The 25,954-nt window shown below is 52.5% G+C and overlaps 1 protein-coding gene and 1 pseudogene across 5 annotated transcripts; one reads left to right on the top strand and one right to left on the bottom strand.

Annotated features, from left to right (window-relative positions):
• PATZ1 (POZ/BTB and AT hook containing zinc finger 1) lies at nucleotides 1-20,901 on the bottom strand. Of its 4 annotated transcripts, none has more exons than XM_023185473.3 (5): nucleotides 18,890-20,901; nucleotides 17,456-17,519; nucleotides 9,955-10,126; nucleotides 2,987-3,124; nucleotides 1-1,504 (listed from the first exon to the last, which is right to left on the bottom strand). In XM_023185473.3, the coding sequence occupies exons 1-5, from the start codon at nucleotides 20,158-20,160 to the stop codon at nucleotides 1,086-1,088; spliced, it is 2,064 nt and encodes a 687-aa protein (XP_023041241.1). In that variant the 5' UTR covers nucleotides 20,161-20,901; the 3' UTR covers nucleotides 1-1,085. The 4 variants fall into 4 exon arrangements, with proteins under 4 accessions (XP_023041241.1, XP_023041243.1, XP_023041242.1 ...); XM_023185475.3 differs by having other exon boundaries at nucleotides 2,987-3,059; XM_023185474.3 differs by lacking the exon at nucleotides 2,987-3,124.
• Nucleotides 20,902-21,317: 416 nt separating this feature from the next.
• Nucleotides 21,318-22,749, top strand: LOC111521840 (annotated as a pseudogene). Its single transcript, XR_003306707.1, has one exon. The product of XR_003306707.1 is annotated as an uncharacterized LOC111521840 (transcript).
• The last annotated feature ends 3,205 nt before the right edge of the window (nucleotides 22,750-25,954 follow it).

Here is a 25,954-nt window from a genome sequence, read left to right as displayed (position 1 = left end):
TAGAGTAATGTACTAACATTTTTAATACAGTCTGATCAGATCAATTCACATCACAAGGTCAACCTGGGCTTGCTCACATGTGACACAACTGAGGTACACAATGTCCCTACCTGCTGGCTGTCCCACCTTCCTGGCTCCCAACAGCATTGAAACCCCCTACTTCCCTGACCAGACTGGCATTTTTTAAAATTTTGCATAAAACTATTTCTTCCATAGACTTCAAACAATCAACTAGCCAAGTTAATTATGGTACATCTAAACAAAGTTTAATACTAACCCTAATGTGTGACTGCGGTTTACAAAGAGCTCTGTATCACCTGGGATAGCTTTCAGTAGCAATTCACTACAACTGGTCCTAAAAAATAATAACAATAATAATAATAATTAGAGAATTAAAACCCAACAGCATGTTGAATGGTTAAAATCACATAAGAACTGAAATTTGGGGTGGGGGTGTCCTCAATAGCTGAGCTTGTCCTAGCAGTGAAAATGCTCACCTCTAAGCAGGGCTCAGGAGTCTGGAGCCCTCCAGACAGAGGGCGGAGCTCGGGGGGCTCTTGGAGGACACTCACCCCATGGTCCATGGGATGCTTCTGGCTTCCTTAAAAACAGTTGGGCATCCACATTGTATAAGTGGGTGGAGACCCTAGTGTGGTTCTTTTGAAGGATATGGGAAGGGAAGATGAGGAACTAGAGAAGTGGGAGGGGACCAAAATCACTGAGGTCCCAGAATACCATAGATTTGGGTATAGGATTGGGATCACTAAGAATTGAGCACCAGGAATTCCAGCTTCTTCCCATTAGAGAAACTGGGACTGGTTTTGCCTTGGAGGCCTATGTAGTGTTTTCTGCCCCTATCCCATACCAAGTCTCATTGATATTTCTGTAGAATATCAGATGAAAATCTATTTCTAAAGACCATTGGGAGAATGGGTGGTAGAGAAGGAGTTGAAGTGGGGTTGGGGGGCAGTTAAAAATGAATAAAAATCTCTCAGCTACAGAACCCAAACATCACTTCCCTCCGCATTCACAGCATTTCCCAGCAGTCCCCAAATGGCTGTTGCCGTGGGGACAGAGCAGCTGCCTCATTTCCCTTCAGGCCCCATGGGCTGCTGGTCAACCTCAGGATCTACTAAAGATGACGCAAATGCCGACTGAACAATCTGAAACCCAAAGGACTCGAGAAGAGACATGTTCTGCTGAGGAGAGAAAGGTGAGCCAAGGGCAGGGCCCAGGTCCCCCAGGGGGCCCCCAAGAGCCCGGACATGCACCTTCTGGATGTGTTTGTTCAAGTAGGACTTAGAGCGGAAGAAGCTCCCACATTCAGGGCATGGGTACTTCTTCTCCCCATCAGACTCCATTTTGTTTTTGGGAACTGCCATGTCGCAGGAGAAAGAGCCATTGGCACTCTGCTTCTCCGGCGTCTTCAGGTCGCTGGCATCTGAGAGGTCACCATAGGAGTCAGAGCTCTCAATCGGATCCTGATGTGAGCATTTCTGGCCTTCTACAAAAAAACAAAATATAGGAGAGAGATGAGGCCAGGCTCTGGAGATGCCCCCTCCTGGAGGGGTCATGAGGGGCCAGCTCACAGACCTGTGGAGGGCAGCTGTTGGCCAGCCACTGTCCTGGCAGAACCCACGAAGGGTCAGCTGGTCAGTCTGGGAGACTGGAGTGCCTACAGGGGTGAAACGGCAGGGCCCTAGGGCTGCCAGCCTCCCTTGCTGTGGACTCTTCATGCAGCTGCACGTGTACTGCTCACCGTCATCTCAGCCTGCTTCAAGGAAGGGATACAGAGAGGGCAACTCTGCTACTGCTGCCCAGAACAACTCAAAGACCCCCAACTCCTAGGCACTCTTTTGGGTGCCTCTGGGGGTAAAATTGGTATTCTGATGATGCCGAGCCAGTGTGACAGTGGCTTCACCTCCTGCACTAGACTAGCTGCACCATAGCAAGCCAGGCAGAACCAGAGCCATCAGGTCCTCAACCTGGGTAGACCCCATCAATGGCTCAGACAAAAACCAATCTTTTTCCTAATGCTGCAAACATGAGCCCTGTTCTTACCGCCTTCCTTCTGCCAAAACCCTTCCAGGGCCAAGCAGCCAAAGGACAGAGATTGAAAGCAACTCTGTACTACTCAGTCGGCTGGGTGTCCCCACCCCAGGCCCCAGACAAGCTGGGCCAAGAGACAACCCTGGCTGCTCTGCCTTGCCCGGCCCACACTGGAGTCCTCCACCAATCAGCAGCTTCCTGCCTGGGTCCAGAGCGACATGCCGGGAAGGGAGGTCTGTGATGGGAGCATGGAGCATGCCATCTCTGCTATTTCTACCATCTATCTGCCAAGCCCCTGGCCTCATCCCCAAAGCAACAACAACGTGACATACAACAAAACAACCTGAATCAACAAGTGAAGGTGGGCCTGGGGAGCTCTCTGCAAACCAACTCCCAAGTCACAGGAGTCAGATAGCTCATTATTGCCATGCATCTCACAACCATAGCCAGAGGCTCTCCAGAAAGGGCCACTCACAGTAATCAACCACCCCTATTGTGAGAGAAGCTAGACATTGGCTTCCATCGGCCCACTGGGTCAAAAGAGGAGAAAGCATTCAGCCGCAGCTCCACACCATCCTAAAGGGCAGCAGGCAGTGACAGGCCCATAGTGGCTCATCATGCAGGGCTCTTCTTCTGCCCAGGGCCCGGGGCATCCCTGCAGGGCTCCAGACAGTGGGGGCTGGCCAGGAGGAAGGGAGAAGGGCTGGGGAAGAGGAGGCGGAGGCTGGATCTCGGCAGTGCCCTAAAGCCTCACTCACTGCCCTGGAGTGAGATACCCACTGTGACTTTTGTCCTGGAGGCCACTGCCACTCAGATCTCTGAGTCTCCTCAAGGCAGCCAGAAAGTCGGCAGCCTTCCCGCCTCCCCACGCCCAGCCCAGCGCCCCCACAACACAGTCTGCGCAGAGAAGCAAAGTGCAGAGCAAGGGGTCGCTTGCCTTTGTTGCCATAGGTCCTGGCGCAGTGGAACGCTGCTCCCCCATTCAGGATGGGCTCCTGGTGCCTGGAGACCTGGGGAAGGGGAACACCGTGGTGGGTTTTAACATGGACCTTTAAGTAGGAGGCAGAGGAGAAACCTAAACAAGACAAAAGGAGATGAGATCCCACGGCCAGCAAGAGATACCTCTCTCCTTCCCCCACTCCTCTGGCCGCTCTGGCTAGCATTCCCAGGTCAGCTGCACCTAGAAGGGGCCCCCTCCTTGGCTCAAAAATGGCTGCAACCATATGAGCCACATGGCTCAGGATGGAGGGTGGCACTGTCCACAAATCGGCTTCTCTGCAGAGCCCACTCTGCAAGGCTGCGGTGAGGGGCCGAGGCTGGCCGCCTGGTGGGATGGCCTGAGATCCTGCTCCTGCTAGGGCCACAGGCCAACTGCCTCTAGGGTTGCTTGGTGCCTCAGTAACAGGTGGTTTGAGTGGATGTCTCCTGCAGGAACCATGACTAGAAATGTGGTTAGACAAGAATTTGGGGCTCCAGGGAAGTCACAGGATTCTAGCCAGCAGGATGCCTGCTTAATCCTTGTAAAAGGAAACTGGACAACAAACGAGATGGAGGTAAAATGAAATCCCAAAGGAATGCCTCCAAGGATCCCATCTTCTACCTGTCAGGAGATGTTCTATTTTTCTAACTTCCCCACCTTCAGCATAACAGGATTTAGTAACTGTTTAGATCTTTTGAAGAACAAAGACAAAAATAGGAAGTTGTGTCAGAGGAGTGCAGTCATCTCTTGTTCATGGTAGTGTTTTGGTTCGACTCTGGAGCATCCACCAGGTTCACATACAGGAGAAGAAACAGGGATGATCTCTGTCTTTATTTTGGGAGAGGACAATCCAGCCGTCTTGGGACTGTTCCTGCCCACCTTCCAGATGCTTCAGCCAGTCTGAGCCACAAGATATCTCAGGCTGGGAAAAGTAGATCTTGGGCCAACTTCCACAGCAGCCATGCATCCAAGGATACAGAATCAGGCAGGCCGATAAAAGGATTTTGACTTGGGTTTCACAGGAAAGAGGTATGCCATCGAACCCCACTGTAGTCAAGGATCAGAAGGTGCTTTTAGCAGGAACTGAAGCTTTTTAGTATAAGGCCCACTTAGGGTGCCAGCACCCTGACAGTGTCGCTTTAATCCACTTCAGATCTGGTTGACTCATTATTTTTCGATTCACTTTCAAAATTACAGTCACAGGATAACAGTGAGATCCACTGCTAAAGGGTCAGAAGCTGAAGAGTACTGTGTAATGTCTGCACGAGATTTGTTTTAAAAAAGTCTGAATTGGCATGGCATTTTGAATGCTGCTGGAACTGTAATAAAGGTTCACCTTTAGTAAGTGCTGATGGCACACCAGGGCCCAGCACACTGTATGCACTATTCTATAGAATTTGCCCAACACCTTTTGTGCTACAGATTACTATTATACCCATTTTACAGATAAAGAAATAAGAGGCTTCGTGAGGTTAGGGAGGCCGAGGCGGGCGGATCCCAAGGTCAGGAGATCAGGACCATCCTGGCTAACACGGTGAAACCCCGTCTCTACTAAAAATATAAAAAATTAGCTGGCGTGGTGGCGGGCGCCTGTAGTCCCAGCTACTTGGGAGGCTGAGGCAGGAGAATGGCGTGAACCTGGGAGGCAGAGCTTGCAATGAGCCAAGATCACGCTAGTGCACTCCAGCCTGGGCAACAGAGCAAGACTCCATCTCAAAAAAAAAAAAAAACCCAGGGCGGGGGGTCACACCTGTAATTCCAGCACTTTGGGAGGCCGAGGCGGGTGGATCACGAGGTCAGGAGATTGAGACCATCCTGGCTAACACGGTGAAACCCCATCTCTACTAAAAATACAAAAAATTAGCCAGGTATGGTGGTGGGCGCCTGTAGTCCCAGCTACTCAGGAGGCTGAGGCAGGAGAATGGTGTGAACCCGGGAGGTGGAGCTTGCAGTGAGCCAAGATCACCCCACTACACTCCAGCCTGGGCAACAGACTGAGACTCTGTCTCAAAAAAAAAAAAAAAGAGGCTTGGTGAGGTTAAGTAATCTGGTCACACGTACAGCTACTAAGTGGCAGAGCCTGGACTCCAACCCCAGGATCATGTGCCACCAGAACTTGGCCCTTAGCTACTGGGCAGACACTTTAACCCATTTATGCCTCATGTTCCATTATTGGAACGCTAACCCTGTAGGAGTTATTTATATCCTACTGCTCAAGATCATCACTAAAGTCTGACTTTTCACAAAAAAGTTTGTAACCTCTAGCATAAATGGGTTAATTGGTTCCTCTGTCTTAGCCCTGAGCCCTAGAAATATCCAGTGGACTTTTACAACAGGTTTCATTATCACCATTTATACTCCAGGTATTTTTCTGCCATAATGGTATGTTAGAATGGAAGCTGCTGGAAAAACAGGGCTGGCCTGTGGAAACTTTATTTAACAAGTTCTTCTCTGACAGCAGCAGTTAGTGGTTCTGAAGGGAAATGTGGGATTGGGCCAATTTTCCTTCCTTTCCCAATACAGCTACTTCAAAGATCTGTCTAGACCAGATGCTGGTGTCCTGCCCTGCCTGGTAGAGCAAGTTGTCCTGTGCTATGACCCAAGTGTCTGCCTGAGGCTGATCATGCGTATAGACTGGTGTAAGAGGGTCCCATGTAGACATCCCTAAGAGGGAGGCTATAGTCAGGCATGAGGAGACAAGGGAAATGGAAAAGAGGCTGTTAGCCCTGCCCCTGGGGGTGGTACTATAGAGTCCCCCAAAACAAAGCAGAACCAGGAGACACTGGCTCCCACCAATCAGTACAAGATATCAGAACTTTCTGATAATATGATGATACCACTTTAGAAGGTTAATTTTTTCCTTTGGTTTTTAATCCCTTGTGGGGTCTTTAAAATAGCATGAAGCTCTCTCCCCATGATGAACCAGAGCAGGTCTGCTGCAATCAAAAGGGGACAGAAAGGAGGAGGAGAGCACCAGGAATTACATTTACTCCTTACTGGGAGAACTATACCAAGAGAACACAGCAGATGCGCACTAAAATCTTACTGAGTTTGGCTGGGCGCAGTGGCTCATGCCTGTAATCCCAGCACTTTGGGAGGCCAAGGCGGGCAGATCACCTGAGGTCGGGAGTTCCAGACCAGCCTGACCAACATAGAGACAAACCCCGTCTCTACTAAAATACAAAATTAGCCGGACATGGTGGTACATGTCTGTCATCCAAGCTACTAGGGAGGCTGAGGAAGGAGAACTGCTTGAACCCAGGAGGCGGAGGTTGTGGTGAGCCAAGATCGCACCATTGCACTCTAGTCTGGGCAACAAGAGTGAAACTCTGTCTTGCTGAGTTTTCCTGAAAAACAGTCTGAGAAACACATGGCTGAGTCCTCTTGACTTTACCCCAGCTGCAGACTGTACTATCTATAGCAAAACCACATGGCGGGGTGGTAGGAGTGGATCCACAGCTGCCACTTAAAGCCTAGAATTTAAACACAGAGCAACTCAGCAGCCAAGTGTTAGGATGAAACAGAAGCTGAGCTTCTGAGCAGAATATGTCTTTGAAACCAGACATATTTAGCTGGAATTCTAAACTTACCCACCCATTCACCACTGATTAATCAAGAGCCAAAGAGGCAGCTTGATCCAGCCATCCACGCAATGGAGATGCTGAGCACAAATGTGACTGTCACTACAACCAGCAAGCCACTGGCCCTTTCACTCCAGAGATGATGGTCTTATTAGCAAAAGGCCACTGCTCCTCAGTTGCGTTTTCTTGCCTGGTGTGCCTGCACTTGGCACTCCAGAAGCAAATGATCCTTTGGCAGGTTCCACATCCATGCAAGGGTTGGGGACTGCTTTCTCCTTGTCCAAACCCTGAAGGGGCCATTCCCAACTGCACTGTGTTGGAGTGGGCCTACGTAGCTTGATGTGAGTCCAGGGGGAACGGCAGGTTCTCTGCATCCATCCACTTGTGTGCTTACCTCTGACTGGGGAGAAGGCTTCCCCTACTTTTCAAGCAATGATGTTTGCATTCCAATGTCTCTGTCAAAGGCAGATTCCTGATAATCTATTCCTCTTCCCCATACCAGCACATAGGCATATATACAAAGATCCTGCTACAGAAACTTTAAAGGAAGAAAATCACGGTGATCAGCCAGGGCCTTCTCCCTTTTCCACTGTTCAACTCAACTGATTTCCTCAACTCAAAAATGTGGGAACAAGCTTTTCTAGCCATAATACTCCCCCCACTGCAAATGATCTTCCTCTACAAATAGTATCATACACATCCTGATATGTCTCTATGACAAAGCCAGAGTCATCTGTCTCATCAACTTGCATTTGACTCACGTGTGAGGCCACAGGAGTCAGGCTGCCTTTCCTCTTTGCCATTCTTCACAGCCAGGAGTCGTTTTTGTGGCAAAAACTGAAAAAGACAGATCTATAGGTAGATACTTAAGTCAACTGTTTAAAAAGTGTTGGGACTGAAGGATCTGAGGGCACCTGGAAGTTCACCTGATTCAATCTTAACTGTTCTGACATTCAGCCTTTGTTTGAACGCATGCAGAGATAAGAACATTCATTTATTTGTGCAACCTCCCTGTAGGTATAGGCTTGGTGGCAGGAGGGCAAAGGAGGACACAGAGCTCTCTGCATTTTGATTCCAATGTCTCAATGTTTTTGGTGCTTAGAAACAACTTTATCCTCTTCCTTTTTTTTTTTTTTGGTCTCTTCCTATTTCTGCCCAAGGAATGAGTCCAGGAGTAGAATCCTGCTCCTTCTCTTCTGATAAACACTGCAATTGTTTTATCTTCCTTCTGAGTAGCCAGCATGGGTTGGACCAGCACCTTCTTTAGTCTTGTTGCAGGAAACGGACTTCCCACTCTGGCTCTGGGACCCAGAGATGTTTAGCCTGTGATCCAGACCCAGTCTTGGCTTTTCTGAGAAAAAGTAGACTCTGGCTTACTCTTCTGGATTCTCCATTCCAGTCATGTAGCTTATGGCTGTTGCCCAAGTTCTCTTTACCAGCCCTTGGAAAAGAAATCCTGATGTACAATAGTTGTTGGCTTTGCCACATCAGCTGCCTCCTAACTGGGCCAACTTTCCCACTGTCCCTGTTGCTCTCAGTTTTTCTTTTCTTTCCTCCTGAGCTGGGCTCCCAAGGGCTATGGCCCTGGGTCTCCTGTCCAGTGTCTGCCCTACTCCACCATCTGATCTGGGCTTTCTGAGTTTTATCATGAGCACCCTTCTCCACTCAGCAGTTTTCAGCCTCTGGTCTCTGACCCCAGTTCTTGCACTGGGAACTTCCACATTGAAAACTTGACAAAATGCCTGCTGATAGCATGTTATAGCAGGTTTTGAGTTATCTGGGGGAGCTGTCAAGAAGCCAGGTTAGGATGAAGCAAGACAAGAAACAATATTATTTCTGGAGCTGGGGCAGCCCCAGTCAAGATGGTCAGCCACAGCCCGATAATTCTCCCTGCAACCTGGAGGAAGGTTAAGCCCAACACTTGCAACCTGGAGGAAGCTCCTGTCAGAAATGGGCTCTACTGACATGTCAGAAAACAGAACAGACAGCTTAAGAGATCTTCACTACTACTTCCCTGCTTTCACAGCAGGTGTCCTGGTGGTACAAACCCCAGGTGTGAAGCTGCAAGGAGGGATCCAGTTCCAGGACACCAAGAACACCCAGCTACTCAGCAGTCTCCTTCCACTGTGAACCTCAGGGCACATGAACACAGCACAGGCACCCAACGATTCTGCCAAGGCCTGCAGGAGTGTTGTGCCTGGTTCAACCCAGAGTGTCAACAAACATGTCTTTCCCAACATTGTTACAAAGTGCAAGGATAGAGTCTCCCAAGTGTGCAGCTCCTTTCACCTACCTTGTCTCTTGGGATCCTCATGATAACCCTGAGAGGTGGGAAAGGGGGCTATTCTTAACCCCATTTGAGAGATGAAGGAACTCAAGCTTAGAGAGGGAATGGGAGAACTTGAGGCCACCTAGTGAGAGGCTGGGACTAAACCCTGGGTCTCTTGACTCCTGGTTCAGTGCTCAACCCACTAAGCAGGCTTTCAGAAGCATTGGGACAAGCAAGAATGCCCCAGGAGATAAGGACATCCCAGTGCTCCCCACTGGCCAAAGCAAAGCACACCATGCAGAAGCATCAAGTTCACAGACAGCTGCTCCGACCTCCTTTAGCACAGACACAGCGCAAGCCTCCACTGATGCTGTGCTTGCAAAACACAAATATCTAGCACTTCCAACAGCCAACTAGACCCGGCAGAACCTTGGGGACAGGCTTGACTTCACCCAACACAACACCACTGCCACAGAGTTAGACACTACCTAGGCCCACCTTGTCCTCAAGCATGCTACCCTGCTCAGAGCACCTTCCACTTTCCTCTCTCATCAAGGCCACAAACCTGAATTTGGGCTCTCTTCTGACCACTTGTGCTACAAAGTGTCTGCTCCTTCTTTATCTCGACTCAACCTCTTCCCTAGCTGCTGAATTTCATATGCCAGTGAATCAACCAGCAAAAGCTCTCAAGCCGGATCAACCTCTTTTTCTCCCACTTTGGGACCTACTAACTCCCCCACCAACCTCAGTGGTTCAGTGGTGTCTGCAAAATGCATCCATCCTGCCACCTGAGTAGCAGGTGAGAATTATGGGCCCAAGCTTGGGAAGAACCTCTCTCCTTCTGTTCTGACCTGCTGGTCTCCTGGAACTTCCCATTCTAAGCACCACAAGCTTCTTGGGAAGGAAGGGGTAGCAAACAGCTAGCTGGGTGATGAAGGTGTTTATCATTCAGTGGGAAGTGGGGGGGCGGGCTGTGCAAAGAGTGGAGTCTGAGGCAGGGTGATCGAGACACCCCTAGGCCTCCCATACACACTCAGGCCCATCCTCTGGAAGTGAGGAAACAGTGGGCACATTACCTCGGTTACAGATACTGCAGAAGTTGCTGGGCCCCTCGCTGTGCTTCTTCAGGTGGTCTGCCATGTATGCTGCCCGCAAGTACTTCCCACACACCTGGCAGGGCACCTTGTCTTCATGACAGGCCAGGTGGGAGCGCAGACGGTCTCGGGTGGCAAAAGAAGCATTGCAAGTCTGAAGGCAGAAAAGAAAATGGGATGAGGTGAAACCCAGCACGCCAGACCTGACTCCCCACCAAGTGCACCATGAAGCAAAGGCAATTTCTGGCCATCACGTGACCTCCCTTTATAAAGAGAACTTTAGAGTTCGTCTCAGGCTCTCTACCCAGAATGCCAAGAGGCTGTTCTTATTTCCCATGGTGCCTCCTTATGGGACACTTGAGTGGGAATCACTGGTAGTAACTAAATGACTACTGGAAATGTGCCCAGGACATGGCAAGCTAAGCTCTATACCCCTCTACACAATGAAGAGTTACACATTTGCTCCTTAGACATTGAGAACTGACTTTAGGTGCATTAGCCATAATGCACAGAATTACATCTACATGAATTTACAGATGAGTTATTGGCATATAAACCAGCCTTACTGTTCTCTATCCCTGGGTTTCCCCTAGTTGTTTTATACAAAGAATTCTATTTATTCATTTTATTCAAAAGTGACATTAGCCTTGGCCAGGGAAATGGAAAGGAAAGACAGGACAAAGCGCAGAGATAAATCTTCGTAAATTTTCATGAGTTTGAATTGAAAAAGCAGCCCAGGCCGGGTGTGGTGGCTCAAGCCTGTAATCCCAGCACTTTGGGAGGCCGAGGCGGGCGGATCACGAGGTCAGGAGATGGAGACCATCCTGGCTAACATGGTGAAACCCCGTCCCTACTAAAAAATACAAAAAACTAGCCGGGCAAGGTGACGGGTGCCTGTAGTCCCAGCTACTCAGGAGGCTGAGGCAGGAGAATGGCGTAAACCCGGGAGGCGGAGCTTGCAGTGAGCTGAGATCTGGCCACTGCACTCCAGCCTGGGCAACAGAGTGAGACTCCGTCTCAAAAAAAAAAAAAAGAAGAAAAAGCAGCCCATAAAATGATAGTGGCAATTCTGACGACATGAGAATTAGCAGACAGAACAAGGGCCGGAGGCTTCAAAAGTGTCTGTGGGCCGGGTGCAATGGCTCATGCTTGTAATCCCAGCACTTTGAGAGGCCGAGGCAGGTGGATCACCTGAGGTCAGGACTTCAAGACCAGTCTGACCAACATGGTGAAACCCCATCTCTACTAAAAATACAACAAATTAGCCAGGCATGGTGGCAGACTCCTGTAATCCCAGCTACTTGGGAGGCTGAGGCAGGAGAATCACTTGAACCTGGGAAGCGGAGGTTGCAGTAAGCCGAGACCCCACCACTGCACTCCAGCAGAGGGAACAAAGCAAGACTCCCTTTAAAAAAAAAAAAGCTGGGGACGGTGGCTCACACCTGTAATCCCAACACTTTGGGAGGCTGAGGCAGACGGATCACGAAGTCAAGAGATCAAGACCATCCTGGCTAACACAGTGAAACCCCATCTCTACTAAAAATACAGAAAAACTAGCCAGGCATGGTGGCGGGCATCTGTAGTCCCAGCTACTCGGGAGGCTGAGGCAGGAGAATGGCATAAACCCGGGAGGCAGAGCTTGCAGTGAGCCGAGATTGCACCACTGCACTCCACCCTGGGCGACAGAGCAAGACTCCGTCTAAAAAAAAAAAAAAAAAAGAGCATTTGTGAAACATAACGTTAAGCTGGGGAAGTGCTGGTGATAGCAAGGATGATACTACCCTACCCTGTATTGATTGTGAGCCAGGCAGGCACAGTGCTCAGCCTTTTAGAGGCACTTATCTCATGCAACCCATCCTGATGGCAGCCCTCCGAGGCAAGCTGTGTGATTACCCTCCAAGAGAGCATGGCTTTGGAAAGCTGTGGTGTGAGCTGAGCACCAACTCACAGCCAGGCCCCTGGGTCGGATGAGTCAGGACCTGAAGGTCAGAACCAGTACCCTGGAAGGAGGACCAGGTTGACAGGCATTTCCTGTACCTGAGGACCTGACTGAGTACCAGTGATCAGTCTCCTCACAACATCCCTTCCTCAGCTGGAGCTTGCAAAGGCATTCCAGCTGTGGGGGTCACAGAATATTGGGAAAGCCCTGAGAAGAGCTGAATCAGTTGGCTTTCAAGGTATTTTGGTTCTAGGAAGGTGTTTAATGGGTTCTAGTCAATTTTGACTCATTTCTTTTTTCTGTGTGTGTGTTTACTGTTTTAGAACTGTAAGAGAAAGCAACATTCACCTTTAAATGTGTTACGGATCAAATGGTAACCCACTGAAGACCACCCCATTACCTTGTGCTAGAACGGAACTGCCTCTGCCATCTCTCTTTAACAGAAGCACATCCTGAGAACCTGAGAGCTCAAGGTAAGTGTCTGAACACTGTCACCACATACAGACATCTAACTATCTCCTTACTATACAACCATAGCAAGAAACAAATGCATGCAATGCCGTCAAGGTAGAAGACACCACTGTTTACTATCCCAGTCCCAAATATCTGTGTATGTTAGCACAGCCTACCTAGCTCTTATGTCATTATCTTTTTAAGTAAATATTATATATTTGAACAGAATTTGTAGCAATGAAATACTGCTTTTATCTGTTTTATATATTCAGTGTATTCATTTCATAAATGAGGAAACTAACTTTAGAAGATGAACTTGCTTAAAACACTAGACTCAGCTACTAAAGAAAGTCTAGCACACCCACCCCCACCACACCCAGGCCAGTACTTTACCAATCCTCCTGGCCACCCCGGGGGATTCTGATCTCTCCCAGTTTACAGCTGGGCCAGTGGAGGCCCTGAGAGGATGAGACAGCTGGACTAAGAACCAGTCCCACAGTCTGTGCTCTTACCATCTCCAGATTCAGGAGAGGGAGCTTCTGCTGAGTGAAAGGTGCTCATACTTTATAACACAGTGTACAGTACTTGGCAGCCAGGACTCCCAAAAGGGAAAGGTAAACAGATTTGTGCAAGGAAATTCCAGCATGTAGGTAAGTCAGAAAGCACCATGGATGCTTGCTTTCACGGCCACAGGTGGGCCCCACCTCAGCCAGAGACCTCATGACCCAGTGACAGACCACAGTAGGAGAAAAAAACTCCGAACCTCTACACAGCCCAGCAGTCTCTAAACTGGGGCAAGGGCTGCATAAACACCCCTAGTAAAGAGAGGTGCACCTGTTGGTTTATTTGGGGACAAGAGCTAGCTTTGCCAGGCAGCGACCCAAAGACCACTTCCTCCAACAGTGAGAGAGGGTGTGTTCTAAGCCTCAGAACTCAAAGGAACCAACATGGATCACATGTAAGAAAACAGGGCTGAGGCCGTGTGCGGTGGCTCACGCCTGTAATCCCAACACTTTGGGAGGTCGAGGCGGGTGGATCACAAGGTCAGAAGGTTGAGACCAGCCTGGCCAATATGGTGAAACCCTATCTCTACTAAAAATACAAAAAAATTAGCCGGACGTGGTGTTGGGCGCCTGTAGTCCCAGCTACTCAGGGGCTGAAAGCACATTCAGGATTTTGTCTTCCACAGTCCCTGGGACAGGGAGCCACAAGATGGATAGGAAAGAGATGCCTTGTTTCTCTTGCCAACCTTTTTTTAAGATCTGTCCTCTAAAGGCTTTGCCTGTCATGCTTTGCTACCTAAAGATGATGGACAGCCAAACTTCAATTATCCACAAGTCGCTTATCCATTTGGGGATTAGCTAAGCAAAATTAAAATCCCAGACTGGGCTGGCTTCCCCCACCCTGTCCTCCATTGATTATCTCTCAAGGAATGAAAGCTAACTTTCGCCTGAGCAAACAGAATTAGGAATGTAAATCTGCTGCTGGGGGAAAAAACACAAACATGACAAAAGCTTTCCCTGTGTTCAAAGCCAAGCTGAAGAGATTGTTGGCTTCTCTGTGCCAGGATTGACCCTCTGTGGCTGCAGTCCCCAGGTTTTCTGGGGAGCCTGTGAAAGTCCAAAGTCTAGGCACAGCAGAAGTTTAGACAACACAGAACATGAAAGAGCTTGGTCACACAACCCAGGAGAGAACGGGCGGAGGGAGACAGATCTCAAAGGGAACATCTAGAACTTCCATGCTGGGGTGTCAGGAGAAGAGCATTCTTTGTCCTAGAGACAGGGAGAAGACAGAGGAATGCTGATGGGAAGAGAGCGAGCCAGAGGCAGAATGCTGTGACTGCCTGTGGCACTCGGAAGAGCTGCCTGGCCCACAGCCCTGTGCTTAAAACAGCCTGCTGTAGTTAAGGGCCATGCCTGCCAGGTCCTGGCCCAGGCACCCTGAGTGTTGGTCATCACCACTCAACACTGAGCCCCAGTCCTGCTGCCTTCCCAGACTTCCTGAAGCTTTTCTTCCTAGGGATTGAGCAGCTTGGGAATGGGGCCCAAATGGTACCAAGGGCACTAGTGCACACCCCTACCCTTGGTGGCCCTTGAACTCAGGCAGCCTCAGGGGTAGTCTCGAGCAGCCTTCTCCCACAGCACTGGAAAACTCTTAAGGGCAATGCATGAAGGTTCAGCTCCCTGGGCTCTTTGGCCCCCTTCTTCTCAAGCATATGCCCATCTCAACGCATTCCTTCTCTAACTAGCCCCCAAGAAGTGGAGCCTGTGGAAGCTAGGGAGGTATGAGCTGCTCCAGCCTCTCAGCTTCAGGTTGAACTCCACGTGGGGGAAATGTCCCAGCCCACTAACCTCATAAATCCAGCAGTACTTGGGGCATCTGGGCCAGTTAAGAACACTCAGGCCAAGCCCCAAGGAGACATGCCACTGTCAAGCCTGAGGCTTCCTGTCCCTACATTCAGATGGCCTTTCTACTTAAGCTATGGCACTAGTCTCTGTAACTGGCCTCTTTCATTCTCTCTGGCATCGGGAGGGGATGAGCAATAGGGACTGTGCCTAGCCAGTGGGGGACCCAAGGAATGAACTCCCAGAGAGCGGTCTCTTCACCTCTGATGTTTTCAGCATCCCCACACCATGCTAACAGATGCCCCTGCTGTTTAACCAAGCCCAGGCACACCTGGCTGGCCAGCCCAGAGCACGAGAGCCAGCATGTCTTCACCTGCTGGGTTCCTGTTAGGGGAGTTGTAGCTATGGGGCTGGAGGAGGGGCCAGCAGGTCTGTGAGAGTGTATGTTGGAGGGGCAGGGCAGGAGCACATTTGTACACCAAGGGACAGTTGATGTCAGTGTTATGACACAGACCAAGGACAAAACACACAAAGCCTCAAATGTTAGAATGAAAAATTTTATCATCACTCCTGTTCACCCCGCAGAGTCTGCGGGGTGCTAAAGGGCACACCAATGGGATCCGAGGGAGGGGGTCTACATCTGCTTTTTCAGCCCCCAAAGCCATATACTGGGATGGCCCAATATAAAGCTACTCATTAGTTTGGTTCCTGAGCGGACCTGCTAATAAACCTCAAAAACACAAAAGTCTACTTCACTAGCCAGAAATGAAAGCAGGATCTAGATCTGAGTGGGAAGGGCAGAGGGCAGCATGGGTTGACTCTAGTTGGAATTGTGCCAGTCTTCTCTGGAGGCCGACTCATTCCCAGATTGGGGAAAAGGGTGGCCGGGCCCCAGTCTAGGAACCCCAGGCCTATGGGAAGTGATGCCAGGGGAGGGGAAGCAGACAAGCTGGTGACTAGTTCCCAGGAAGGCACCAACCTCCAAAATCACCTAGGCAAGGACAGATGCCCAGGGGTGCCATCTGTGAAAGGGGGGAAAAGGCAAGAGAGCCCAGAAAGAAACTTGGATGTTATAGGGGGTTCCAGAAAGGTGCTCCTTACTACCCCCATTTAGGGGCTCTGAGATGGGACAAGTCACCCAGGGAGGAGCTGGGCATGGTGGGCAGGAACCACCCTGCTAGTCTCTCCCAAAAGCAGGGGTCTCAGGCCAACTGCCACTCCTGTTCCCCTCCACTGTCAACCCTCTCCAGGGAGGCCTAGGCTAGCCAACAGGCCACTGGGTAAAGGCCCTGCTGCCCTCTGGGGTGGTCCAGCCCTGCCTCAGATATCCCGGCGGGGCTGGGCAGAAGAGAGCGTTGCTGGAGTGTGCTGGGCCCAGGTTTTCAAGGGCTGGGAATGATTTTTTTAGAGAAAGGGGAAAGGCGGTGTCAGGAACCGAATGGGACGACCTCCACAAAGCAGGCTGGGCAAAGTCCCATGATGGCAGGTCGCTAGGAAGAGGTTCCAGGGGCGGCAGGCCGCTGCTGCTCCCAACCCACACCTGGAAAAAGGGCAGAGAGTGCAGGTTACCCCCCCAGGCCACCGGGCTTGCCCCCACTGCCCTCTGGGCTCCTCCTACTCTGCCCGGGCTACTCAGCACACTACCTGAGTCAAAATGTGCTCTGTGATGAGAGAAACAGAGAGAGAGAGAAGGCAGCAAGGCAAAGACAGAGCCCCACAGGCCCGCCCTGGGCCATCCTCCAGGAAACTGCCTAGCCCAGCACCTGTGAACATCGTCCACGCCTGGCCCCCAGGGGCTCTGCCCTACTTACGGCATTCATCCCTCCCTGCTGGTCTCCCTGAACCCTCTCCCCTTGCCACCAACAGGATAAGGAGAAGCAGGTTATCCTATCAGAGGCTGCAATGCACACCCCACAATCACGGCTCACCCTCACTTGGTGGGAACTTGACATGGGAGAGGGTAGATAACCAAGGAAAAGACAGAGGTGTGTTCACTATCCAGACAAGAATGCTCAGTGTCCAGGAGAGGAAACTCAATCTTCTGGGCACCAGCAGGGACCCCAGATATTGTTCAAGCAGGTAAATCAAGGGTGAGAATCTATCTGGTTTAGCCTTCCCTACTTGCTACTTTGCAAAGAGCTCAAAGAAGAGGAGCCCACTTTGCTCTCCAGTCCTCCAGAAACCCTGCCTCAGGATGGGTTAAACAGGTGCCAGTGTGGGAGAGAGGACCACCCATTCCCTACCTCCTACCTCTCCCACTGCCTTGTGCCCTAAGCTGAGGGGACCCGGGAGGAGCTCTCACTGAGGTCAGAAAAGGGGAAGAGTGGTTGGCTGGACCACCAGGAGCCCTTTTAAAAAAACCTGCAGTCCCTACAAACTGCTGGAAACCAACAGCCAGGCCCAGCACAGGGCCCGGTCTCCCAACACAACATCTGTGCGATACGTTCCACCATCCAAGGAGCCGGCAAACACCAGGAGAGGAAAGCCAAGCAACAGAGTGAAGGCAAAGACGGGGTGGGAACCAGGACCAAGCAACCAGGAAGGAGGAACATCAGCTGTGGGGGAAGGGGGCCTGGGGGAAGAACAAAGGAGGAGAGCAGAGGGAGGGTGGAGGAACAGAGGGGAGGTGTGCAAAGCGGTGGGCAGTCAGCCCGGCCCCCGGCACACGCAGCAGCTGGTTCATGGCTGCGACCGTGAGAACAGCAACATCTCCTTCAGCCCATCTCTGCCCTGGCCCAGCCCCTACCTGACACTTGTGAGGCCGTTCAGAAGTGTGCACCTGCTTGATATGTCCGTTCAAGTGATCAGGCCTGGAAAAGAGAGAACCAAGAGGGACTTTAGAAACTTGGCCAGACCCCACCACACAGGCACACATACATACGTGTGTACACACACACACACACACACACTGCTGGAGAGGACTCCCTCTCCTCCACCCCAGCATGACAAAGACAAAGTCACCACCCAGCTCTGGCTCCACAGGCCCAGGCCTCTCTGGCCTGGTTTTCTCTGGAGGGGGAAGGGAAGTGGGCATTTGTCTCTGATCTTGCCTCCCCACCCCGTCAATTCCCCCCACCAGAAACTCAATGTTTTCTAGGACCAGAGGCGGTGGCAGTAGAATGAAACAGAGCTGCCTCACTGCAGCCTTTCCAGAGGAGGGGGTATGTGTGATTCATTGTCCAGACTAAAGCCCCTTAGAAACTCAGCAATCCCCTCCCCCAGCCTCTCCCGCCACGGGCAGCCAATGAATGCCACCCGGATGGAATTCAGTCCCCAGAGGCCAACAGTGGAGCCTTAAGTCCCCAGCTGGGCTGGTAAGCCAGATGCCCGCCTGAGCAGGTGGGCAGGGGCTGCCTGACCGGTAAGACTGGTTCCCGGTTGGGGCCCTCTGAGGGAGTTCTCCATCCCTGTGTTCACACACACAAGGTCCTCCACTCCAGGTTAAAACCAGCCTTTTAGGAGAAAAACAAAACCACCCTCTGCTCCCAGACAAGTCCTCAGTTCCCCAACAGGCTAACTAGAAAGTAAACCTACATAAAGATCCTGCCCCATTCCTTTCTGTTCTGAGAACATAAAGGGGCTCTGTGGGTTAAGCTCTAGAGCTACAAAGTCAGAGCACATCAAAGCTTTTGGTGTTAGGCAGCAGCTCTGGGTGCCCAGCTCTGTGTCCCATGATCCCAGGGTGGTCTGAGAGGCATAGCTGGAGTCTACTGATCAGCAAGGCCAGTGTTCTGTGTTGGGGAATCTGGTGCCTCAGGAGTGTAGGGAGTCCCAGATGCACTTGTTCCAGTCCCTCCCTCGGCAGCCATTCAAGCGGGGAAGTCGCTGGAGGAGCCCAGTCTCCCGCCCCCAGAGGGGGCCCCACGCCTGGTGCCAGAAACACAAAGGGAGCCCAGGGAGAAGAATGGTGAGGTCCGGTGGCTCTGGCCTGAGGAATCCCGCCCCAGGAGGAGAGACAGTAGGGCACACTTAGCATCAAAGAACTTCCCTGAGGGAACAGAAAGCAGGTCTCAGGCATACCATCTCAAAGGCCCTTAAAACACTCTCCCAAACCTGGCGTGACTCTATAAGGTCAAGTGACCCCCACAAATGCCACCCCCCCAGATCTTGGCAGGGCCCTTTTCAGGACTAAGATACGTGTGGCAGCGGAGCAGGGGAGGAAGAGGGGGCCTTTCCTCACCTGGAGAAGCCTTTCCCACAGCTCTGGCAGATGTAAGGCTTGCCCACGGACCCATCATGGGACCGCACATGGTAGGACATGCGGTCTTTTCTCTTGAACCGCAGCCCACACACGGGGCACGAATAGGGCTTCTCCCCAGAGTGGGACAGCTTGTGCCGGTTGAGATGATACACATCACGGAAGATCTTGCCGCAGATCTCACAAGCCACCTGCTTCCTGGTCCGGCTCCTCTTTCGGGGGCCGTCGGGGTCTTCAGAGATGGGTAGCCCATTCTCACCCAGCCTCGGAGGAGGAAGGTCGATGTAGCCCAGCTGGAGGCTGGTGACACCGTGCTGGGCCTCATGCTGCCGGAGCCGGTTGGCATCAGTGAACACCTTCCCACACAGACCGCATGGAAGGATGCCTGCCTCCCTTAGGCCCCCTGGGGACCCAAACATTGAGTCCAGCAGGTTGGCCTTCCTTGGGCGGCCCCGGCCTCGCTTGCCAGTCAGGGGAGGGGCACTGGATGCCACATTGGGGAATGGGGAAGTCAGCAGTTGTGGGGATAGGGGTCCAGCCACCATGGGCAAGCGGTCCACCCCAGGTAACACAGGCAAGGAGGCTTGGCCTGCAATGGCTGCACCAGCCGCCCGAGCTGCCTCCTCCTCTGGCTGCATGCTGCCCGCGATGCCATTGCTGTTGGCTGCCAAGGCTGCCCCGTTGGTCATGTCCAAAGGGAAGCCCAAGTCCGAGGTCCCAGGGGGGCGAAAGAGCATTATATCGGCGCGGGCAGGGGGTACCAGGATCTGTACGTTGGACTGTTTGATGACTTCCTGGCAGATCTCGATAACCGACCTCATCAGCAGGAACTTGGCGGCCGTCATGAGTTCGGGAAAGCTCTCCAGTCGCACCACGATGCGGGAAGTGTAGGCGAAGTCCAGAATGTCCCCAAATACCTTGGAGCTGATAGTGTGCATCTCCAGCTCCCGGCTGCCCCCGGCCCCGCCGCCTGGGGCTGCCGTCGCGCCACCTACATCAGCCGGACCCCCGTCCGCAGCTCCGCTGTCGCCCAACTGGGCGCTGAACACCGATTCAAAGTACTCGCTGCAGGCGGCCAGCACGGCGCGGTGCGCTGGAAAGCTCTCGTCGCCTACCCGCAGGAGCACGTCGCAGAAGCGCCCGCCGTTTTTGCGCTGCTGGTTCAGGTTGTGCAGCATCTCCGTGCTGTGTCTGCTCACCTGGTATGTGTAGCAGCCAGACGGGCCGCAGGAAGCGTCGTTCACCCGCTCCATGGCCGCCGCCCCCTCCCACTAGCCCGGCCGCCGCACCTGCCCGCCCCCTCCCTTCCCCTAGTCAGCGAGAAGCGGGGTGCAGCAGACGTGTCCACACTCCCCACACGTGCCGGCCCGGGGCTCTGTAGTCTCGCAGGTGCGCCGAGCGTACACGCCCCCAGCCCGGATCGGACTGTCTAGACTGCGGGGTGCACCACCACCCCCAACATAGCCAACCCCCGCCCTCGCTGGACTGCGCGCCGCTCTCTCCTCTCCGCCCGCCCGCCTCCCCTTCCCGGTCTACCTTCCGGGGGGGTGCGCGAGCGAAGAGGTGCGCCCCTCCTGCAAACGCGCCTGCCACCTCCCCTCCCGCCCGCCAGGCGGCGCCGGCGCGCAGCCAAGAGGGGCACGCGCACGCGGGGAGGAGAAGGAGGGGTCCGCCGCGCAGGCGCGCGCGCGCGCCGCGGCTTTTCCCGGGCCCGCTGGGGGCGCGCGCTGCGTCCCCTGCAAAGCGCGAGCCGGGGCGGGGGCGCCGAAGCGGAGGAAACAAAAGGCGAAGGCGGCGGCGGCGGGGCGCGCACGGGGGCGGCGGCGCGGGCCGGGTCCCGGAGCCTGGAGGGCGGTGGCGGCGGCGGCGGCTGGAGCGGGCGGGCGGCGGCGGCGGCGGCAGAGTAGGCCCTTCCCCGGGCTGGGAGAAGGCGGCGGCGGAGCGGCGGCGTTGCGGCCCCGGGCTCCGTGTGTTCGGAGCGGAGGAAAGATGGCAGCGGCTGCACTTCCTCTTGCACTTTCACCCCTGGGGGGAGGAGAAGGAGGGGGCGATACCAACAACACCCCCCCTCGCTTGCAGAAAAAAAAGAAACGGCGAGCTCAGAGTGGGGGGCCCCCGGCGCCCCCGGCCTTGCACGTGCGCGCCCGGATGCCTAGCCCGGGCCGCCCCGCGCTGCAAACTTTCCACTTTCTTTGTGCTGAGCCCCCCCCCCCCCCCCGCCGAGGATGCACGTCCCCCCTTCCCTATTTATACCCCCCCCCCGCAGCTCTGCTCCCCCCGCTTCCTGCCCCCCCTCCCCATTCCCCAGATCCGCCAATGCTAGAGCAGCCTGAGCCCCCGTCCGGCCCCCGCCTCCCCACCCCGCCCGCGGGGCCGGGGGCTGCAGTCTCAGCCCCCCCGGACCAATGCAAACGAAGCGCCGAGCCAGCAAACCAGCTCCCGCTGCCCCTCCCCTGCCCGCTGAGAGTGGCTGCTAGCAGGGGTGGGGGGGCAGGAACTGAGGGGTGCGGATCCGGGCCCCCCAGCCTGCGATGCGCACTCGCAGGTCGAGCGGGCGTCGTCCACCCTTCGGAGCCCCGCTTTCATGCGCGAAATCCCTAGAAGTCGCCTGCGACCGCCTCCCTGCTTCAAACACCAGAGAGGGCCCGGGGTCCTGGCCGGAGACAGGCCGAACCTCCGGAGCTCCTTCTGCACCCGGTACATGGACCGAACTGATGGGCTGCGCGCCCGGAAGAGCTGGGGAGATGAGGCCAGCGTCCAGCTTCTCCCCCAAACCCAGCACGCCGAGCTTTGTCCCCGGGGAGCGTGAAGTCACCAGCTCCGGGAGGCGACAATATGAGGGCGATGGACGGGGCAGGGATCCCCGGAAGCCCCAGCAGTTCTCGGGGAAGTGGGGGTGCCGGAGGAGTCGGGGACACTCTCGGGCCTCTGCAAGCCGGGAGCATTCCCAGCGCCCGCAGCCCTGTGAGACGCCGGGTGTTCTGGTCATGGGCCCTGCCGCCAGGCCTCGGCGCTTTGTCCCCTGCCCGCCCGGGGATGCTACCGCGCTAGAGTTGTACACCAAGGTTTGCCTTCCCAGGAAGCGCTGGCGGCCGCCTGGCGCAGAGCCCCAGGCAGCAGGCGCCGCGTGTGCGGGCGGGAAGTTCCCACAGTTGCAAAGAGGGAGCGAAGTATGTGTTGCAAACTTTCCACGGTTCCAAACTGAGCGCTTCCATTAAGAGAAGCGGTGTGCGGGGGAAAAGCATTCTGGGTATTAGCATGCAAATGAACGGGCCCGGCTTCCAACTCCGCTCGGGATTCCCACCGCTACGCGCCGAGCTCGCGCCCAGCCACGCGCGTCCTGAGGCTTCCGGGCGTTGCCCTGGCGTTTGATCCGAGTTCAAAATCGAGACCTCTGCCTTCTGGTTTTGTTCCCTATTGCTTAGTCACTTGGCCTCCCTGAGATTCAGTTAAACTGACTGTTTCTTAACCTGTACACGGGGACAGCAGCACCTGTCTTGCACACCTCCACTCTATGGCATAGTATATGCCAAACTCTGTTGGAGAGAATGAATGAGACTTAGAGGCTTGAAGAAAGTTCCCTGGACATGGAGCCAGGAGATCTGTATCCTAAGCCCAGACTCACTGTCACCTTGGGCTAGTGACTCCTCCTCTGAGCCACAGCTTTCTTGGGCGGATTTGGGAAACTGGCACGTTTTATTTTTGAGAGAGCTGCTGGGAACATCCAAAAAGAGAAAGGGTCCGGGCGCGGCGGCTCACGCCTGTAATCCCAGCACTTTGGGAGGCTGAGGTGGGCGGAGCACCTGAGGTCGGGAGTTCGAGACCAGTCTGACCAACATGGAGAAACCCGGTGTCTACTAAAAATAAAAAATTAGCCGGGCGTGGTGGCACATGCCTATAATCCGAGCTACTCGGAAGGTTGAGTCAGGAGAATCGCTTGAACCCGGGAGGCGGAGGTTGCGGTGAGCCGAGATCGCGCCATTGCACTCCAGCCTGGGCAACAAGAGCGAAACTGTCTTCAAAAAAAAAGAGAGAGAGAGAGATAAAGAAGGGTTTGCTCTGAGTGTCCAGTGTATACACACATCGTCTCTCCATAGTAGGTGTAGATATTCCCATTCTACCATTGGAACTGGGTAAGATGAGTAACCTGCCCAAGGCCACACAGATAGTGATGGAGCCAGGATTCAAACTGGTGAAACTACCCCTTTCTCACCAGTGGCTTCTGAAACCTGTCACCCTTCCATGGCTCCACTTGAACCAGGAACTGACTCTCTGCCTGCTATACTTAGAAAACAGGGTGCCATGACTGGCCCCATCCAGCGGGTTCACCCTGTGAAGGTGGGTTCATAGGGTGCTCTCAGGACCCTCATCCATGGTGCTCTGAGGAAAACAGGGAACGTGCATCAGCCCTATTTTGCAGATAGGCAGCCTGAGGGTCAAGGAGCCAGGGTGGCCCAGGATCCCACCTTGGGGAAGTGGCCAGAGACAGTCCAGATGCCGTTCTGATCCCACCTGGGAGCTTTTATCCAAATGTCGCCTTGGCAGTGTGAGTGTGGGGGTGGGAGTAACCTCTCCACTTCATCCATTACTCTCAGTCTTGCCCGTCTCTCAGGCTCCCAGGAATCCATTATATAACTTCAGGCGAAAAGGCATGCTTGCAGAACATGTCTTTTTTTTTTGATGTGACATTCGTATGACATAAAATTAACAATTTTAAAGTGTGTAATTGACTAGCACCTAGTACATTTACAATGTTGTGCAACCAGCACCTCTGTCGAGTTGCAAAACATTTTTATCATCCCAAAAGAAAACTCCATACACGTTAGTAAGTCACTTTCCATTCCCTTCTCCCTCCATCCCCTGGCAACCACCAATCTGCATTCTGTCTCTATGGATTTACCTATTCTGGATATTTTAATTATTTATTTATTTATTTGAGACGAAGTCTCACTCTGTCACCCAGGCTGGAGTGCAGTGGTGCAATCTCGGCTCGCTACAACTTCTGCCTCCTGGGTTCAAGCGATTCTCCTGCCTCAGTCTCCCAGGTAGCTGGGATTACAGACTCATGCCACCATGCCCAGCTAATTTTTGTATTTTCAGTAGCGACAGGGTTTCGCCATGTTGGCCAGACTAGTCTTGAACTCCTGACCTCAGGTGATTTGCCCACCTCAGCCTCCCAAGGTGCTGGGATTATACACATAAGCCACCATGCCCGGCCTGGATATTTTATTTAGATGGAATTATGCAATACTGTCTGTGACCTTTTGGGTCTGGCTTCTTTCAGTTAACGTAATGTTTTCAAGGTTCATTCATGTTGTAGCATGTATAAATACTTCATTCCTTTTTATGACTGGCTGAATGATACGCCATTGTATGTGTATACTACCTTTATCCATTCATCCATTGATGGCCTTTTAGTTATTATGGATAGTGCAACTATGAACATTTGTGCACAAGTATTTGAGTGCCTATCTTCAGTTCTCTTGGGTGTATACCTAGGAGTGGAATTGCTGGGTAATTCTATGTATAACTTACTGAGGAACCACCAGAGTCTTCCACAGTGACTGCACCATTTTACATTCCTACCACACATGTCTTTTTATAAATAATTTTAGTGCTGGTCAAACCTTATTTTATGAATGAGGCCCAGAGAGGTTAAGTAACTTGCCCAAGATCATACCCTTAAGTCAGAGTCTAGACTAAAACCAAACTTTCCTGAGTTCCTAGCCTTTCAAACACTAAGAGCCTCCCATGTCACCTTTAAAGACCTCGACTACTTACTTGCCCGAGTTTTTCATTGATTGACTTGACAAACCTGCCTGGTGAACAACTGAGCCGTATTTATGAAGCTTTTTTTCTGTCAACATCTGTTGAAAGACCTACTGCCATGTTCCCGATTTCTAGGCCACACCTTGAAAACATGCAGAGCTCACAATCCCTGCATCTGCCTCCTGCTGCTGGCCTGTCGGGCCCTCTTCTGTTGCCATGGAAACCGTGCACCTCCGTTTTGGCAGCAGACCAGCTGGACAGCGAACTGAGAACATCCTTGTCTCCTAGGCTAAGCAGAGCTGTCAAGGTCATGTATTCATTCACTAGATTTGTATTTATTGATTACCTACTAAGCACCAGGCTTTTGTTTTGTAGGATGCTAGGGATACAGCAGCGAACAAGCCAGACCACAGATCCTGCCCTCAAGGAACCCGTAGTCTAGAGGAGACAGACAAAAACCAAGGAACAAAAAGGCTTCACCTGGCTCCCCTCCCTAGTTCACATTCTCCCAATCTTCCAGGCTGTGCTAAATCCACTTCCCCTGGACCATCCCCCCAAAAGCCCAAATGCAGGTGATAGCTCCTCTCAGAATTTACGTCGCATTTTTTGTTGTTATTGTTTTTCCCTGATTGTAAAAGTGCTATGTGCATTGTGGAAAATGTAGGAAATACACAAAAGCACAAAGAAGAAAAATAAAGATCTGTAATTTCACCACCAAGAGTCAAGTGCTGCCAACATTTCCTTCTGGTCTTTTTCTACATATGTATATTTCTGGGATTTTTTTGTTGTTTTTTTGTTTTTTAATTATTGGGTCTTATTTTACACACTGCTTTATAAAATTATGTCATTAAAAAGATTTTGTTTGTTTGTTTTTTGTTTTTTGATACGGAGTTTTGCTCTTGTTGCCCAGGCTGGAGTGCAGTGGCACAATCTCGGCTCACTGCAACCTCTGCCTCCCAGGTTCAAGCGATTCTCCTGCCTCAGCCTCCCAAGTAGCTGGGATTACAGGCATACACCACCAAGCCCAGCTAATTTTGTATTTTTTAGTAGAGACAGGGTTTCACTTTGTTGGTCAGGCTGGCCTCAAACTCCTGACCTCAAGTGATCCACCCACCTCGGCCTCCCAAAGTGCTTGAGCCACCACATCTGGCAAAAAAGTATTCTTTTTTCCCCAACACATTTCGCAGTTCCCCAAGGGCAGGGGCAGGGCATTAATAATAATAACAAATTTGGCCAGGTAGCTCACACCTATAATCCCTGCACTTTGGGAGGCTGAGG

Source organism: Piliocolobus tephrosceles, chromosome 19, assembly GCF_002776525.5.
Source record: "Piliocolobus tephrosceles isolate RC106 chromosome 19, ASM277652v3, whole genome shotgun sequence".
Taxonomy (NCBI): Eukaryota; Metazoa; Chordata; class Mammalia; order Primates; family Cercopithecidae; genus Piliocolobus; species Piliocolobus tephrosceles.
This window is presented reverse-complemented; position numbering and strand designations above follow the sequence as displayed.

Coding starts and splice junctions, on each gene's coding strand:
- PATZ1 (XM_023185473.3), bottom strand. CDS start 20,160: ATGGAGCGGGTGAACGACGCTTCCTGCGGCCCGTCTGGCTGCTACACA. Junction 17,520..18,889: donor TGTGGGAAAGGCTTCTCCAG/GTGAGGAAAGGC, acceptor TCTCTTTTCCAG/GCCTGATCACTTGAACGGAC. Junction 10,127..17,455: donor AACGGCCTCACAAGTGTCAG/GTAGGGGCTGGG, acceptor TTCTGCCTTCAG/ACTTGCAATGCTTCTTTTGC.